This window comes from Humulus lupulus, chromosome 8, assembly GCF_963169125.1.
Source record: "Humulus lupulus chromosome 8, drHumLupu1.1, whole genome shotgun sequence".
NCBI lineage: Eukaryota > Viridiplantae > Streptophyta > Magnoliopsida > Rosales > Cannabaceae > Humulus > Humulus lupulus.
Window position 1 is genome coordinate 53600626 of NC_084800.1, and position 17714 is coordinate 53618339.

General features: G+C 33.0%; 1 protein-coding gene across 5 annotated transcripts; it reads left to right on the forward strand.

Moving 5' to 3' along the window:
- Window positions 1-5325: 5325 nt before the first annotated feature.
- On the forward strand, window positions 5326-16462 carry LOC133797254 (uncharacterized). 5 transcript variants are annotated; one of them, XM_062235099.1, is made up of 19 exons: window positions 5326-5664; window positions 6222-6358; window positions 7096-7630; window positions 7698-7977; window positions 8466-8764; window positions 9518-9700; window positions 9920-10666; window positions 10800-10891; window positions 11020-11079; window positions 11159-11247; window positions 11615-12184; window positions 12453-12527; window positions 12686-12756; window positions 12868-12925; window positions 13862-14123; window positions 14299-15418; window positions 15603-15788; window positions 15892-16118; window positions 16277-16462. In XM_062235099.1, exons 3-16 carry the CDS (start codon window positions 7218-7220, stop codon window positions 15015-15017), a joined length of 3918 nt encoding a protein of 1305 aa, XP_062091083.1. In that variant the 5' UTR covers window positions 5326-5664; window positions 6222-6358; window positions 7096-7217; the 3' UTR covers window positions 15018-15418; window positions 15603-15788; window positions 15892-16118; window positions 16277-16462. The 5 variants fall into 5 exon arrangements, with proteins under 5 accessions (XP_062091083.1, XP_062091084.1, XP_062091082.1 ...); XM_062235100.1 differs by having other exon boundaries at window positions 15892-16042; window positions 16119-16462; XM_062235098.1 differs by having other exon boundaries at window positions 15892-16023; window positions 16119-16462.
- The last annotated feature ends 1252 nt before the right edge of the window (window positions 16463-17714 follow it).

Sequence of the window (17714 nt, forward strand, 5' to 3'; positions counted from 1 at the left end):
AGATCAAGAGAAAGACAATGAGAATAGCTCGAAAGGGTGTTTAAGTCATCAGAGAAAAAACTAGTGTTTCAAATAACAACTCCATTATTTAAGGAAACTGATTAGATATTTTGGTGAAATAACCGATTGTATATTTTGAATTTAAGAAAAGATATTTTGTAACTTCTTCCTAACACATGGGATAATAAATCTGATACGTTGCATTTTAACAACTCAGAACATTCAATAAAAGTGATTTGTGAACGTAAGTATATTTTAAATACTCGAACACTTAAAAAAAATTATATTTTTCTTTCATAATCGTTTAATTTTATTTATTTTATTGCATCAACACCAATACATAACCAAACATAGTTTACAAGATTCCATACAACCATACGGACCTCCTTAATATTCCTATTAATAATAATGTAATTTTAAACTCCTTATACCAAATATCCTTAAGTTGGTTTCAAGACAACAAAATATTAAATATGATATAATCCTTTTTATTTATAGTACTTGAAATTATCGGAGGGGGTTTTCAATCAAATGGCTTTAAACATAATAGGGTATTAATATATAAGCTATAGGATAATTCTCTAGTAGCCCTCCTTAAAAGCAGACTACTGGTGTACCCCTTGTTTTCAGTACGTTGATAGTTATAATCTATTTTTTTATATGATTGTGTACATTATAGTTATAACAAACATACTATCAATTTTTCTAGAAAATTATAAATAGTATAAAGTGTTAAAAACATGGTTCAAAGTTCACAAACATTTTGTTGCATGCATATACGTACACATGTTTTTATTTTTTATTTTTTTTACATGAGCGTGCAACATAATATTTGAACACTGATTTCGTGACTATAAATTATTCAATTTTTTATGAAAATGAATGAAATGTTTGCTATATCTACAATGTAAACAGTCGTATAAAAATAATTAGAATTATAACTACCAACTTGATGGAAACACAAATAGTACACCAATAATCTCACTTTTAGGGGACCGCTGGGGTAGTAGTACTGTGACAATCAGAATCTCGTGATCCACATAGGGAAAGACCAGTTAAAAAGTTGTGCAATCCCACACCGCCTGGGGAAGGTCAAGTGTGATGATTCTAAGACCGTGTAGGTATGGGACTACACAGTTGAATAGGGCTTAAATGGATTGATGGGTACTACCTATATCAACAAGATGCATCTTATTTTTGGTAGCCCATCACTTGAGAACTCCAAAGTTAAGCGTGCTTGACCTATAGTAATCTAATGACAGGTGACCTCCTGGGAAGTTTTCCCAGGAAGCGTGCGAGTGAGGACAAAGTACGCTGGAAAGACTCGTGTTGGTTTGTAGGGCCAGTCGTCGTTCCAGGAAGCAGCTATAGTGACGTGGGCGTTACAAATGGTATCAGAGCCTTGACCCAGCCGGAAGACGGGGACGTTGGACCCTTAAGGGTGGGTGATTGTGACAGTCAGAATCCCGTGATCTGCAGAGGGAAAGACCAGGTAAAAAGTTGTGCAATCCCACACCATCTGGGGAAGGTAAAGTGTGATGATTCTAAGACTGTGTAGGTATGGGACTACACAGTGAAGATGGCTTAAATGGATTGATAGGTACTACCTATATCAACAAGATGCATCTTTTTTTCAGTAGCCCATCACTTGATAACTCCAAAGTTAAGCATGTTTGACCTGGAGTAATCTAATGATGGGTGACCTCCTAGGAAGTTTTCAAAGGAAGCGTGCGAGTGACAAAGTACGCTGGAAAGACTCGTGTTGGTTTTTAGGGTCAGTCGTCCTTCCAGGAAGCAGCCATAGTGACGTGGGGCGTTACAAGTACTATCCTAAGTTATATTTTATAGCTAATAATATGACAAGATATACTAAACTAATGGTTAAACTATAAAAAGATTCATATGTAAATAAACTACAACTACCATTTACTATTAATATTGAAGTATACATTTTTTAATTTGTGACATAATGTATAAAATTGATACTTAATAAGATGACTAAATTATTATTTAATTAATTTTATTGTGAGTTTGTACCGTAATTTTTAACTATGGTGAAATTTAAATTTAAAAACAAGTAATATATTTATAGATTATAGTACTATAGTTTTAAAAATGTGTTTACATAACTATAATATAATTTTATTTTAATGTCACCTTCACTAAAGTATTAGCGAATTCAGAATAAAACAATAGAGATATGAATGTGAATAAAATATGAAAGAATCATAATTATTATTTGTATTAGGGATATTTGCGTCAAAAGTATCTAAATTATTATGTTTGTAGTACTTAAGTACCAAATTTATTTTTTTATCGGCAAAAGTATCTTCCGTTTATGTTTTGTCGTAGCCGTCAGATCCAACCGTTAAGTATGTTTGTGACATGTTGTTGAAAGTATCAAATTAAATGAATATTTGTGGTGAAAATATATAATTTAATAGATATATGCGACAAAAGTACTCAAGTTATGAGATATTTGCGGCAAAAGTACTTAGGTTATAAGCAAATTTGACATCACTTGGTGAACTTAACGACAAAATAAATAAATGCAACAAAATATGGACGGAAGGTACTTTCGTCAGCAAAAAAATAATTTGAGTACTTAACTACTATAAATATAGTAATTTAAGTACTTTTGCCGCGAATATTGTTTACTAAAATTATTTGAAAAGGAAGTCAAAATTATTTTATGTTATTTACATCATCGGAAAAATGTAATCAGAATGCTTAAATTAACTAAATTAGCCATTTTGATTAAACAAAAATATAAAGTAATTATTTTGTGAAATATATTTTCAAAAGGCAAAATTTTCTATAAAAAAATTAAAACCATTACCCTCAATGACATTATTTAGATAATTGGAGTGAAACATTCCTATTCTTTTTCACCTCATCCCATCAAATTTTCACATCCACCTTAAGTAAAGGTGATATAAATGAATAATTTTACGTGATATCATAACTACTTACAGAATAATTTTAAATGGGAGTTTTGTGTCAAATTTTTAAGTGATCATTTAGTTATAAAATAATAAAATGTGAAAATAGACATTTCAGAGTATGAATTTGACAAAATATAACATGCTTTAAAATTCTTTGTAAAATACAAATCTCGATACACTCAATATATAAAACGGGTCTTTTCTTAAATACCTACTTTTTTTTTTTTTTACTTCTTTACTTTTCCAATTTTTTTTTTTTAAAATATGTACTCAAATTTAAAAAAATATGATTTTCAAAATTTTATAATTACAAAAATACAATCTTAGCAAAAACAATTCACATCACCAACTCAAAATAAACTTAAAAAAAACAATATAATATTAGAACAACAAAACATAAAAAAAAAACCTAAAAACAACTTGAAAAAAAAATATAAAACTGTAAAATTATAAAAAAAAAAATTTAAATCGTAAAATTGAAAAGAAAAAAAAATTGATCGTAAAAATGTAATTTTTTAGCAAAATTGAGTATTTTATAAAAAAAAAATTTTATATAAAAAGCTTCCACGAGACTATTTTACAAAAAAATATATATATATATCAACTAAGTTATATTGCAAAGAATTTATTAACATAAATTATTTTCCAAACACTCCTTAAAAAAATTAGTTTGAGAACATCATGTTATAAAATCTTATCTAATCAGTGCACTTCCCCTACTACTAAATAAGGAACATTTTCTGGGAAGTAATTTTTATTTACAATAATTTTAAGAATATATAAAAGTTAAAGACAAGATTTAGATCATCACATTGTTTAATTTATGGGAAATCAATGTGTGAAAAATTGACCAATGCTTACTAGAGTGTTTTTATCGATTTATCTCTTTAATACAAAGTTTAGGAGTATTTTTGCATATGAAAGTGTTCTACGATTTACATACAAGCTCTCCTATTTATAAATTGTAAGAACCTCTTTGCTACATTTGAATTCGAATATTTTCTATTTTGTTATCGTTATAATCAATTTTCAAATTTAAATAAGTTGGGAATATTTTGGCTATTTTGGCTCCTAAGTTGGGAATATTTCGAGTAATTCCCATGTTGTGAAGCAAAAACCGTTGCTATCAAGAGTGGACATAAACATTAATTGATGCCTACGTCTTTTAGCAACTCCAATGTTGGTTCATGTATCATTTTGCTCGAAACTCCCTCTTTTGCTAAACCTATCATTTATGGATTTTCCTTTCAAGCAACAAGTTTCTTAGCAATGAAAACTCAGGCGATCTTTCATACAACTCAGGTGGCTAAAGATAGAGGTTAGAAGCAGATGCAAATAGCGAGTGACTACAAGACTCTGGTAGATTTTTTAAAAGAAGAAGTTGCTTTCCCTAACGGGTCTATGAACCATTTACCTTTTGAAGCTTTAAGAAGTGTCAAGTCTTTTAATTTGTGTAAGGTTGTTTCTACGCCCATAGCTTACAATAATGCTCAATCAACTCTATTGCTAAATGGTCCAGGAACAATTTGATTAATGTTCCTATTAGATTAGGGAGCTGTCTCGATGTGACAACCTTGTTTTAATTTATTAATATGTTGAGTTGATTAATCAACTTTGAATAACTGATTTATTCCCAACAAAAAAATCTCTAAATTAATTCACTTTCTTCATTTTTGATTTAAGATGCTGCTCGATGAGAGTAACTCGAGTACTTCATTTAATTGAACCTTCCGGCTTAAAGAACTAGTTTTGGACGTGCTAAAAACACACAATTTATTTTCAATATTATTATAATATCCCTATTTTAATTATATAATACATTTAATATATTAAAACAATTAAATTTTATATGATTTATAAAAAATAGTCAAATGATGAAATACTAAAATATAGTTAAATTTCTAAAAAATTGTTTATAAAATTAAAAAATTTATTATCATTTCAATTAATTAAAATCTAAAGAAGAAAAATAAATATATTTTTTTAAATGTTAAGTTTTTAATTAATTAAAATTATTTGCATATGTTTTTTATTTTCAAATTTGAATTTAAATTTAAAAAAATTAATATATATTTTTTAAATATTAGATATATTATATAATTAAAATATGGAATGTTTTGGTAATGTTGAAAGTAAATTCTCAAAAGAATATTTTTATACATTTTGTTGAATATAAAATACTATTTTTTGTAGTATTTTAGGATTAACTTATAAACTGATTATGAAATAAAAAAAAGAAAGAATTAATTTGCTAAAAAAAAAAGTGGATAATTTCCTTATTTATATCCTTCATCACTATTTCCAATTATGATTTTCATAGTGTATCGCGAATAAGTGTCCTCCTACGCCCCCAAAACAAAAGAAGAAAAAAGAAAAGGAGCGCCCACATAACCCCCTATCTTATGTTTCGCGCTAAACGGTGTCGGTTCTTTGAAAACACGAAGTCTGGGTTGGGACATTAAGAGAGTTTTCATAAGCAAAACGGTGTCGCATGAGACAAAATCGCACTTTCCAAATTCCAATATTGTCCCAAGCAAAGCCCGGAAACTGCCCCAACTCTAACAGGGACTCTGATCTCTTCGGCGACCCTAAAAACGTCCAAACACACCAATCTTCCACGACCCACTTCCCCCGATCGCTCTCTCTTTCTTCCTCTTTGTTTGGGATCCAAGAAAATTACAAACCCCCCTTGTTATTTCCCCTTTCCTTAATTTCAAAGGTGCGTTCTTTCATTTTCTCTTTTTTTTTTTAATTCAAAAAAAAAAAAAAATCACGTGAGATTCAATTGCTGACCTGACCTATTATTCTGATTATTTTCTCGGCAACCAAACAACCCGAAGTCAGCTTATTATTGCTAAAGAACAAAAATCTAATTCCTTGTTTTTATATAGAGCTTCAACGCGGTTGTCCTAGTGTAAGATTTTTGTTTTTTTCGTTTGTGATTTTGTTTTGACATTGAGATTAGTTCAAAGTGTTTGAGCTTACATATTTGTGTATTCAATAGAAAACGATTTAGATTGTATGCGAATGTGATCTCATTACTAGCTACTGGAATTTAGACATTGTCTCCGAAAGCTCTGATTACTCTTTAGTTCCAATCATTATCTTATTTAAGTAATATTCAATAATTTCTTACAATTGTTTTTTTTAAATACATTAATTGAACTTAGTTACTTTATTTAAATTTTTAATTAATGAGCTGAGTTTAACCTTTGGGGAGGAACTGATTAATATTTTAAACTGTTTGATACTGACTTTTTTGTTCAATTTGTGCAGGTTTTTTTCTAATTATTATTTTTTTAATCAAATTAAGATTATCCATTTGGATTTGGAGGGTGTAGTGTACGTGATATGCGCTCTCGTATTTAAACAGTCTCTTTTGCTATGTAAATAGCTTTCTGGGAATGTGCTATGTAAGTCCCTTATTTATACTTAATTTTGCGTTTAATTGAATACATAGTAGAAATAATATTAAGGGAAAGCTGGAATTGGAATACAAGAGTTGTGCTTTGACGTTATATATTGCATTCCGCTCATTTTCTCTTATTATGCACATTGCATTTTTTTTTGTATGTGAATTTCATTTTGGCACTTGTTATGTGATTGTTGTATTCTACAGTTTCCATCGAACCTATCAACTACTTTTTAGATGTTATTTTGATTAATGAGACTGTTTAATATGGATCAGTTTTAAGTTGACAAGTTTCATTTGTACAAATGTTTATATGCTGGAGGTGTACTAGTTGAATAATCAAGTGAAAGTAAAGGGCCAGATAATAATACTTCTCAGTTAGGTGCTACTAGACGGAGATTTAACACTGACTAGGCTTGAAAGGCAATAAAGTGTTCCTGCAGTTGGCTTAAGTGTTTCAAGGCTTTGGTTTTTTGTTGAATTTACTGTGGTGAAAATTGTTTTGGACAAGCATATTAGGAAGTAATTTTTATTCTTCTTTTTTTCTGTTTCTTATAATTATTACATATATGTATTTTTTGCCGGAGGGGGGGAGGGGGAGGCGAAGGATAATTTATTTTGTTTCCAATAATTTCTGGACTTGATAATCAGAAATCTCCACATCTGAAGTTCTTACCCATCTCATTCAAGTAGATCATAGGTTTTCTTTTTTCAATAACCTTTCTATTTACATTTCAGATACACTACCCAGTCAGCGTTCTTAAAAACTTTTGGCTATATGTGCTTTAGTTTCCCAACTTTGTCATGCACCCCTGTATTTTCCGGGTTAGTGATGCAAAGTATGTGCGGGAACTAGTGCAATGGCAACATCTGGTAAGTTTGACATCTCTGGTAGCCCAGACAGACCTTTATATATCAGCGGGCAGCGCGGATCCCACATAGCTCCTCCATTGGACAGATCGGGTAGCTTTCGTGACAGCGTAGATAATCCAATTTTGTCTTCTCTTCCGAACATGTCAAGAAGCACCTCCTCAGTAGGACATGGAGATTTGCTGAATTTCTTTCATTGCATAAGATTTAATCCAAAGGTCGTGGCTGCAGAGCATAAATCTCTCATTCAAGCAGACTTTAAACGACATGTAAATGTTGCTCTTGGAATTTCACCAGATGAATCTCCTTCTGTCTCTACAAAAGGAAAGATGCTTCCATCTCCATCACCAGAGGAAATCAAACGAGTCAAGTCTGGTCTGCGCGAAAGCAGTGTCAAGGCCAGGTAGTTTTCTGTATGTTTTTCATTTAGTTTGGAGTTGTAAATAGTTCATGACATTATGCAATAACAGGGAACGAGTGAAAATTTTCAACGAAGCTTTATCAGTATTCAATAAATTTTTCCCAAATGTACCATCTAAAAAGAGATCCCGATCAGAAGGTTTTCCTAGTGATCGGTCTGGTGCAGTGTTGTCGAATGACCGGTCAGGTTTAGGGCCAAGCATGGGTAAGATAGGAATTCAAAGTCACTCCATTCCAGGTAGTTTTGAATTAGAGCAGCAGAAGTCAGAAGAAAGGACAAAAACTGCTCTCCCAAACAAACGCACTCGGACTTCTTTTGCGGATGCTAAGGTATGCACCTTTTAACTTCTTAACTTGTGCTTCCTTTGCAATTTTTTTCCTTTAATATGATGAACCTCGTTTTCCCCTAATGTTTTTAAGGCACTAATTTTTCACATCCTTTTTTTACTTGATGGAAAACCTTTCTACTTTATTATCATTACTTTTTTTGGATATTATTGTGGCTTGGGTTTGTCAAAGCCGCTTGATAATTACATAAATCCATTTCAACTATTGGTAATTGGTTTAATTTGTTACACATACACTTTCCCCATAGAAGCCTTGTAATTTAATTATTACTTTTAATTGTCCCTATCCCTAGTTATTCCAGTTGAGTGTAGAAGATGGTGTTATTTTGCTAATGAACTCTTGTTATTGTTGATTCGGGATTTGAGATAATGTTTTCTCACAAGTCAGTAGTGTCTGTTAGGTGGTCGTCATGTATATCACTTATTATCTCTCCTCTATAAGAAGACTGACATGGATTGTGACAATTGTAGATGGATGGGCGGAGTAACACACTACTCAGGCCATCTGGGGTTGTAGATAGGGATAGAGAAATGCTGAGGCTTGCAAATAGTGGTGCAGTACAGGGTGAGGATAGAACTTTATCTATTGGAGTTGATGGCTGGGAAAAATCAAAAATGAAGAAGAAGCGTTCTGGGATAAAACCAGATGTTTCTCCAAGTATTGTATCAACTAAATCAATTGATGGCTATCGGGAGACCAAACAAGGAATGCAGCAAAGACCAATTACTGATGCACGATCAAGGTTAAATAATGACTCGCATGGATTTAGGTACGACCTTTTTTGTATTACCATTATGTATCCAATGAAATGGATCCAAAGCATAATTGGATCTCCCTCCATTGAGTAGGGGTGCTCTAATGTGTTTGCCTAATTGCTTCTCCTCTTTCTATTTTTGCTCTTTTTTTTTTGGGAAATCAATAAAAGTATGATACTTGATGTGGTTGGTCCAATCTTAAATGATTGGAAAAAGGAGTCTTTAAGTGATTATAGTCGACAATGAAATCTTTGCATATGAATGTTTTTTTTTATGTATCTATGGATGTAGTCTGTATTATCCTATCCCTATACAAATGTTTTGAGGTCAAGCAAAGAAAATATCTAGCTGCATGACATTGAAATGCCTACTTTATGCCTAAATACTCCATACATTTATGAGTGTCTTATTTTGTAAGGTCCTCTCTACTTTAGATGCGGTGTTGATACTTGTCAGTAAGTAATTAGGCATATTTGCTAGTTTTTAATATAAATGATGAGTTTATGTAGCAAATATACAAATGATCTATTTTCTATCTTATGAAAAGTGCTTGTCCTAGAGATACTCATAAAGCTAAGGTATCTATGGTGGCCATTGGTTATTTTATTGCCATATTTGATAGCTCATGATTGGATTTGGAAAGAATGAGAAGATCTCTATAGTATGTCATGGTAATGAAGGCACTGGGTTTCCCATCAAATACATGAACTTTTTTTTTCTTGTTGCATATCATCTAAAGGGTAGTTTTAATGCTTACTTTTCTATAGGCCAGGATTAACCGGTGGTGTTGTTGGAGTTGGAAAATCAGATGTAATGTCACAACAGACTGGCTTGGGAAGCCGTTCATCCCTCCCTAGGACAGATCCGGATAACAGTTCCCTTATCAATGATAAGAGAGATCGTCCTATTGGTTCAGATAAGGAAAGGGTGAACGTTAGAGCTGTTAATAAGTAAGTTCAAGAACACTGCACTTTTTTTCCAGAATGAAATTTTCTCAATTATATTACTTGAGACCATCGTTCTTTGATATTTATATTTTTTTGTAATCTATATTTCTATTTGAACTTCTTAATTTTATTTATGTAGAGCCCTATCTGGCTTTGTCGATCTAGATAATTTTTTTTAATGTTCTATTAGTTTACTTTCTCCTTTTTGTTGAAAATACTCAGGGCAAATACTCGTGATGAATTAAATTCAGCTAGTCCTATTTCAAATGCAAAAGTAAATGCATCTGTCCGAGCTCCACGATCAAGTACGGGAGTTGTGCCTAAGTTATCTCCAGTTGTTCATAGAGCAACTGCTTCCAATGACTGGGAGATTTCTCATTGTACAAACAAGCCCCCTTCTGGTGTTGGAGCTAATCGAAAACGGATGGCATCCACAAGATCTTCCTCCCCACCTGTCCATTGGGCAGGCCAAAGACCACAAAAGATCTCCCGTACTGCAAGACGATCAAATTTTGTTCCTATTGTTTCAAGTAATGATGAAACTCCTACCATGGATAGCCCATCTGATGTTAGTAATGACATTAGTTTGGGATATGCAAAACGCATGCCAGGCAATTCGCCTCAGCAAGTTAAGTTAAAAGGTGATCCATTGTCTTCAGCTGCCTTATCTGAAAGTGAGGAGTCAGGACCTGCTGAAATGAAGTCTAGGGACAAAGGAAAAAAGTCTGATGATGTAGATGAGAAAGCTGCACAGAATATTCAAAAAGTGTCCCCGCTGGTCTTGTCATCAAGAAAGAATAGACTAGTAACTGGGGAAGACCTTGGGGATGGTGTTCGGAGGCAGGGGAGGACTGGGCGAGGATTCGCTTCGACGAGGTCTCTTATGCCAATGACAGTAGAGAAGATAGGCAATGTGGGAACGGCAAAACAGCTTAGAAGTGCCAGACTTGGTTTTGATAAAACTGAAAGGTTCAGCTTTCTGTACTTGCATATTGTTTGGCTATCTAATGAATGATTCTTCTCCCTAGTTTTCTGTTGTTATGTTTTTTTTTTCTTTTACTTGGAGTGGAATCTCATATTCTTGTCATTTTTTTTATCTCAGTAAGGCGGGTCGTCCACCAACTAGAAAACCTTCTGAACGCAAAACCTATACACGCCAAAAAAATACACTTAATGTAGCTGCAGATTTTCTTGGTAGTTACACTTAAATCTTTGAAGACATATGCACTTTTATTTTTTATTTTATTTATTGTTATAATATTATTTTGGTTTTATGTTTCCTTCTTTCTTACATTCACTTTTTTTTTTCTTCTGTTTATTAGTTGGGTCAGACGATGGGCATGAAGAACTTTTGGCTGCTGCAAATGCTGCTGTTAATCCTGGTACTTCTCTCACAAATCTGTATATTCAGTTACCTTTATAATTGCATTAATTAAACTGTGAATTGAATTATTGATGCAGGCCGTGCCTGTTCCAGCCCATTTTGGAAGCAGATGGAGCCTTTTTTTGGTTTTATTTCTGATGCAGACATTACTTACTTGAAGCAACAGGTGATGACAGCATAGAATGAACTGGATTCATACTAAACTAATTATTTACAAGTCATTAGCATTAGTAATTCAAATCTCCGAGTTTTTTATTTTATCTTATTACTACCATTTTTTCTTTTTCTTTGTTGGGAATAGACTTTATTACTATTCAGATTGTAGTGGAAAAGAGTACAAATTAGAGGAGGAATTTCCTCCAATCAACAAAACTCATTGTCTAGTCAAAAGGCATGCTTAGCCAATTCAATTTGAATGTTTGTCTATTAATATCTTTTGTTGAATATATTAAAATATTGTTAAAATTATGTATAAATTTTAAGGATAGGAAAGCCCCTGTTCTTTGTTAAATTTTTTATTTTATAACTATCAGGGAAACATTGAATCAACTGCACAGACAGCTGCCCAAGCTCCTTCAAGTGTAGATGCTTGCAATAATTTGCCTAATGGATTTGGGTTAATCGAATCTGAATCAAGGAATGATGAATTCCTTTTAGAACAATTAGAATCAGGAACAGGAGATCATAATGAAATTCCCCTTTGTCAAAGACTCATAGCAGCGCTGATTTCAGAGGAGGATTATAGCAGTGGAAATGAAGATCTGAAAGATGATGCATATCAACCTGAACTTGATCTGGATGGAGAGTTAGGATCAAATAGTTTTGATCACCAATCATTACTTAACTTTCAGTTTGCTGGGAAGACTGCCTTTAATGGTTATAGGATAAATGCGCAATCAGAACACAATGAGCTGGAAACTGATATGGCTGACATAGCACACAAGACAATGAACTCGAACTTGAGTCATCCATTAAATGGCTTACTACCAGACCAAGAACTGATGCCTAACAGGCCCTGCTCAGAAATTCAATACGGAATTATGCCCATGAATGAGAAACTTCTCTTGGAGATTCAAAGCATTGGAATTTTCCCAGAATCAGGGGTAGGTCAATTTTTCCATCTGCACGTATTTGATTGGTGCCTTGGTGAAGTAGTTCATGTTCAGCTTTTTCATAATGCATCATTTGTAACCCTTGGGAGACTTTTTTCAGTTGCTTTTTTACTTATTTTTTCTTAAATGGTGTTCAGATGTGTTTTGATTGACTATTGAGGATGGTTTTTATTATATGCTTCAATGTCCCCCCTTTTTTCTTTTTTTCTTTTTGTGTATCATCCATTGCTATAATATATTTTGTTTGATTTTTTGCTAGCCTCACATAGCACAAATAAGGGATGAAGAAATCAGTCAGGAGATAAGTAAATTTGAGGAGAAGTATCATGAACAGGTATTTTCCGATGTTATTCCATTATTTTGAATGCATTCTCTGTTCTTTTATGGCTGCAATGGAACATTCTACAGAATGATTATGTTCCTTGTTTAGCCAAGTGATTATGTATTTTAGTTTTAACATTGTAATCTTATCTTCGTTTGCTGATTCAATAGGTCCTCAAAAGGAAAGGCTTGCTGGATAGGTTGTTGAAGTCTGCCTCAGTAACAAAAGATCATCATGAGAAGTAATAAACCTCTCCTTTATTTTCTTATTTAAGTATTTCTTATATCATTGTATCAACTAATAGTTGTATTTTATATTATATTATATAATTTATTTATTTTCTATTTTGTAGGGAGTTTGAACAGTGTGCTCTTGATAAACTCGTCACAATGGCCTATGAAAAGTATACGGTATTTCTCGAAATGCTACTTTGTTTTGTCTTACTAGGGTCTCAATACTGTATTCTCTTGGGTCTTGGTGTCAAATATTTTTACTGACTTTACTGTTGACAATTTAAGGCTTGTAGTATTTAAATAATACTTAAGTTGTTCATAATCTGGGAATAAGGGGTCTGGATGCAGGATTTGAATTAGGAAAGGGAAAGTTATGTATCTATAGGATGATAGCAAATTTGATGCAAGGGAAAACCATGGACATAAAAGAAAGAGAGTCTGTGTAGGAAAATTTAGTTTGAAACATTGAATTGGTTCAAGTCCTTTATACCAAAGTACTAACTTCAGTTAAGAGCTCTAATTGCTCCATTTCTAAGTAATGTTCTGCTGAAAGGATTTATTAATTTTTAATCTAAAAAGATCTTGTTTTTTTTTTTTAAATTTTATATTTTTTTATAAAGAAACAACAAAGGAAAATTGATGGTTTTCTTAATCAGGTGAAAATTACTATGAGAGGGAAAACTAAGGAGCTTATGTAAATGATGCCAGACAAATAGAGGAAAGAAAGTAAAAAAACAAGAGAGATGTTCTGATAAATAATTGAATTTATAAATCAACATAAGAGTGCTCACTGCTTAACATGTCACGCTTATTTGTAGAATGACAAATTAGCTAGGAAATAAAGTAGACTAATAGATTATATAAAGGAGAGATTAAATTTAATAACACAGATATTGATAAGATAAATTTTTAATTCCTAATTTACATAGTTATAAAACATTTAGTGTGACACGTGTAAAATCATTTTAAGTTACTACTAGAATTTTGTAAATGCGTTAAAGTTATAATGATTTAAGGTATTGGTTTTGTTTCAAGTGTGGTTGGCTTTATACTTTTCCCTATATCCTTGATTCCTTATTTGGTATTGGATTCTTAAGAATTTTTGTGTGTTAGGCTTGCTGTGGTCCGAATACTAGCGGGAAGAGTTCGAGTAATAAAATGGCCAAGCAAGCTGCTTTAGCATTCATTAAGAAGACATTGGAACAATGTCATAAGTATGAAGAGACGGGAAAGAGCTGCTTTAACGAACCCTTATTTAGGGATATCTTTCTTGCGGGATCTAACATTAATTATGCGCGACAAGCTGATTCTGCAACAGAGGGCGAATCAAGCAAAGGATATGCTTCCATCCGGTATTTGGAAGGCAGAATTTCAGGTATTTTTATTATTAAAAAAATGTGTGCATTTTTTCTCCTTTGTGGTACATGTGATGCGCTCATTTATCACAAATGTGTGCATTTTTTGTCCTTTGTGAGAAATTTCCAGTCAATTATGGAGGGTTTTCTCTTTGTTCTTGAATTGTTTTTGGGGTGTGTGTTTCTCTTCTGCAGCTTCCATGGGTTCACAGCAGAGCCCGTCCCAGTTCGGTCAGATTGTTGATAACCACGATATTTCTTCAGATGTGCTTGTGCCTGGGAATCACTTATCTGAACAATCTATAGGGAAAGAAGATATGTGGTCAAACAGAGTGAAAAAGAGGGAATTGTCACTTGATGATCTTGGCAATACAATTGGCACTTCAATAGCTCCAGGCATGGGAACATCTCTGTCAAGCAGTGCTAAAGGAAAAAGGAGTGAGAGGGACAGAGATGGAAAAGGGCAGAATAGAGAGGTGTTATCTAGAAATGGAAATGCCAAAATAGGGCGCCCTTTATCCAATGTTAAGGGAGAAAGAAAATCTAAAACAAAGCCTAAGCAGAAAATGACCCAGCTATCTGTTTCAGTAAATGGCCTTCTTGGCAAGGCATCTGAGCAAGCTAAATCAGCAGTGCCTTCTATGTCAAGGTCAAACGAAATGACTAGAAGCAATAATGCCAAGGAAAAGAATGACTTTGGCTTAGGTGTATTGGATGACCCTGAGTCTATTGACTTGTCTCACCTGCAAATACCTGGAATGGATGTACTGGGTGTCCCTGATGATCTTGATGGTCAAGGGCAGGATTTGGGTTCATGGTTGAACATTGATGATGATGGATTACAAGATCATGACTTTATGGGCGGCCTTGAAATTCCAATGGATGACCTCTCAGACTTAAATATGATGGTTTGAAGCTTCTCTGTATAGACTTGTTCATTATACGATTGACAAACGAAACAAAACTGCTGTTGTCAAGAAATGACCAGTTATATGTTAGTCATTTGGCTCTCCTGTCTACAGTTAGGTTATATAGATTCTTTTTTAGGCTCCAGCACAAGTTGATTTTTGAGTGAACCTTTCGGATGTTTTTTCTTTTATTCTGCTGTATTAAGTCGGTGACTTTGACTGTAAAGATCTTTTTGTTCAAGGTACAAGTTAGTATGTCTTAGTGATTATATCTTAGCAAACATGTATTCCGCTGTAGCTTTTACAAATCAGAGAACAATGCCTCTTGTAAATACATTTCATAATCCTAATAAAATCAGCTTTTTGGTCAACAAGAAAATCTCTCATGGCGCAGCTTGGAATAAAAGGTTTGCTTTCGACCCAAATTTCTCTTAGACTGTTGAATAAACTTCTGTTCCATTCATTTTTAACATCTGTGCGAAATATATATGTAGGCTTACAAGTATCTATGACATTTGAAGTTTTATCCTCTTCATTAAATCATGTCCTCTTTGTTACCATAAAGATATATTCATGATTTGATTACTGCAGATTGAGCTTGCCAATGGTAAGAATTCTTCTTATCTAGTCTTTGTCAGCTTCACTATAAATTTGAGGCAGATTTCAACTGGCCAGACAGTTTTGGATTTGCTCACAAGGACTATATTAGAACCTGGAAGAAATCGAGCGTCCGTCTTTCCTGTATTCATACATTGTACTTAATCTCAAATTACTATGGTAAGCCTTTTAATATGTTCACTGTATCATTTTTAGCCATCCTGCTTTCAGCTTGTACAGACTCACTGAAATTGATCATTTGAGTTTCTTTGCATTTTGGTAGTTTGGCTACGCTGCAACTCAAATGAATTGAGGTTTATCACTGCAACTCAGAACATCATATTATATTTTGACGCTCAGCTCAGGTTACCCATCAGTGCCAAATAATCTTGTGGCAGGCTCATTTCTTACTCTGGTGTGTTGCTCACCATCAGGTCCTTGTCAACGGTTTAGAAATTTCAAAGTTAGTCACTCAAGAATTTGCATCTTAAGCTTTGGATTTGTTTGCAGGTAGCATCTTCATCACACTGATACACACATTCACGTAGGTCTTTTTTTTGGTCAGACCAAATACTGGTTTCTTCTGTAACAGTGTAATAGTTTGTTTTTCATAAAGGATAGTCTATAATGTACTGTCCAGCTTAAATTTTGTTCTTCCAAATATGCAGTAGGACTGCTGTGAGCTCTCTTGTATTTCGAGTTGCAACCTGCAAGTGCAATGGAGCTCCTGATCTAGAGTGTTGTCTTCATTAAGCTTTAGTTGTACTGCTTATTTGTAAATATTCTCCCTGTATATTAAAAAATATTGAAGTGAAAGATTAAAGGGTATAGTAACGATCAACATCATTTGGATATGTTATGATTTGCACGGTTCATCTTGGCATTTTCCTGCTTCAATTAAATTGTGAACGATTCGTTCTTTCAGAAAGCTACTGTTCATTTTAAACATAGGACCAGTTACTATCAAAGTGTTTTTGCCATATATAAGTATGTTGACACATTGATGAGTGTTTGTGTCGGACAGGAATGGGAATCACTAACTTTTGTTCACACCCTAGGGACCCATTTTTTTATGCAATGCCTTTTAACAGGATAGTGCTAAGAAAAGTAGACTAGACCAGACCATGGCTTTTCCACGATTCGACCTGAACAGGCAATAGCTATTTTTATGAGCTGTCAATATACAATTTTTACCAATTCCAGAATCCATTTCATTCACTTGTGTTTGATTCCATGTCAATGGATATGTTTGCTTTTTTGTTTTTTTTTTCTCCCTCCTTGGGCTAAAAAAGCCCAACAGGTTATACGAAACCTTATCTTTTAGCACTGTTAGAGAATTATACTTTGTTTGGCACACTAGCATCTGTTTATTCAATTCCTTTTATTGCAATATTTCAAAGACTCGTCTCCAGCAGAAGTGAAGTGAGAATCTTTAATATCAATCGAAACTCTGGCACTGCAAGTACCAGCACCCTACCAAAAAAAGAAAAGAAAAATAATGATAGCAATCACATCATAAATTCACACCTTTTTCTTTCCACAAGTACAAAAATATTATCTCATCAACAACTTCTCGGCAAGACCAAGAAAAACGATAAAAGAAAAAAAAAACGTTTGAAACGTCGTGTTATGCAAATATGGTCGGTCCCAACCCGTAAGATTGGAGGGGCAGCCACGTATTTGAAAATCAGAGGCTTGGATTGCTTGCTGGTGTCAGACTTTTTGGATCAAAATTAATGAGAAGAAAAAAAAAATCGAAATATGCAATTTTTAAATTTGTCAGTTCAGTGCATATGTATGAAATGTATCTATCTATCTTCTATTCTATCTGCCTTTTTCATTGTCAGACTAGAAGAGAAGTGGATGTTAATTGTTACAGAACTTATATTAACGAGGGTTATACTCCATTCTTTAAAATATTTTATCAAAACATATTTTTTTTCTATTTTACTTTTAAATTTTATATGATGTATAATTTTATATTATATTATACATCAGTTTCTCTATATATTTCTCTACATCATTTAAATATTATATCTTTAAACATATTTTATTACTTAAAATAAAATAAAATAATTAAAAAATAAAAAAATAATAATAAATATA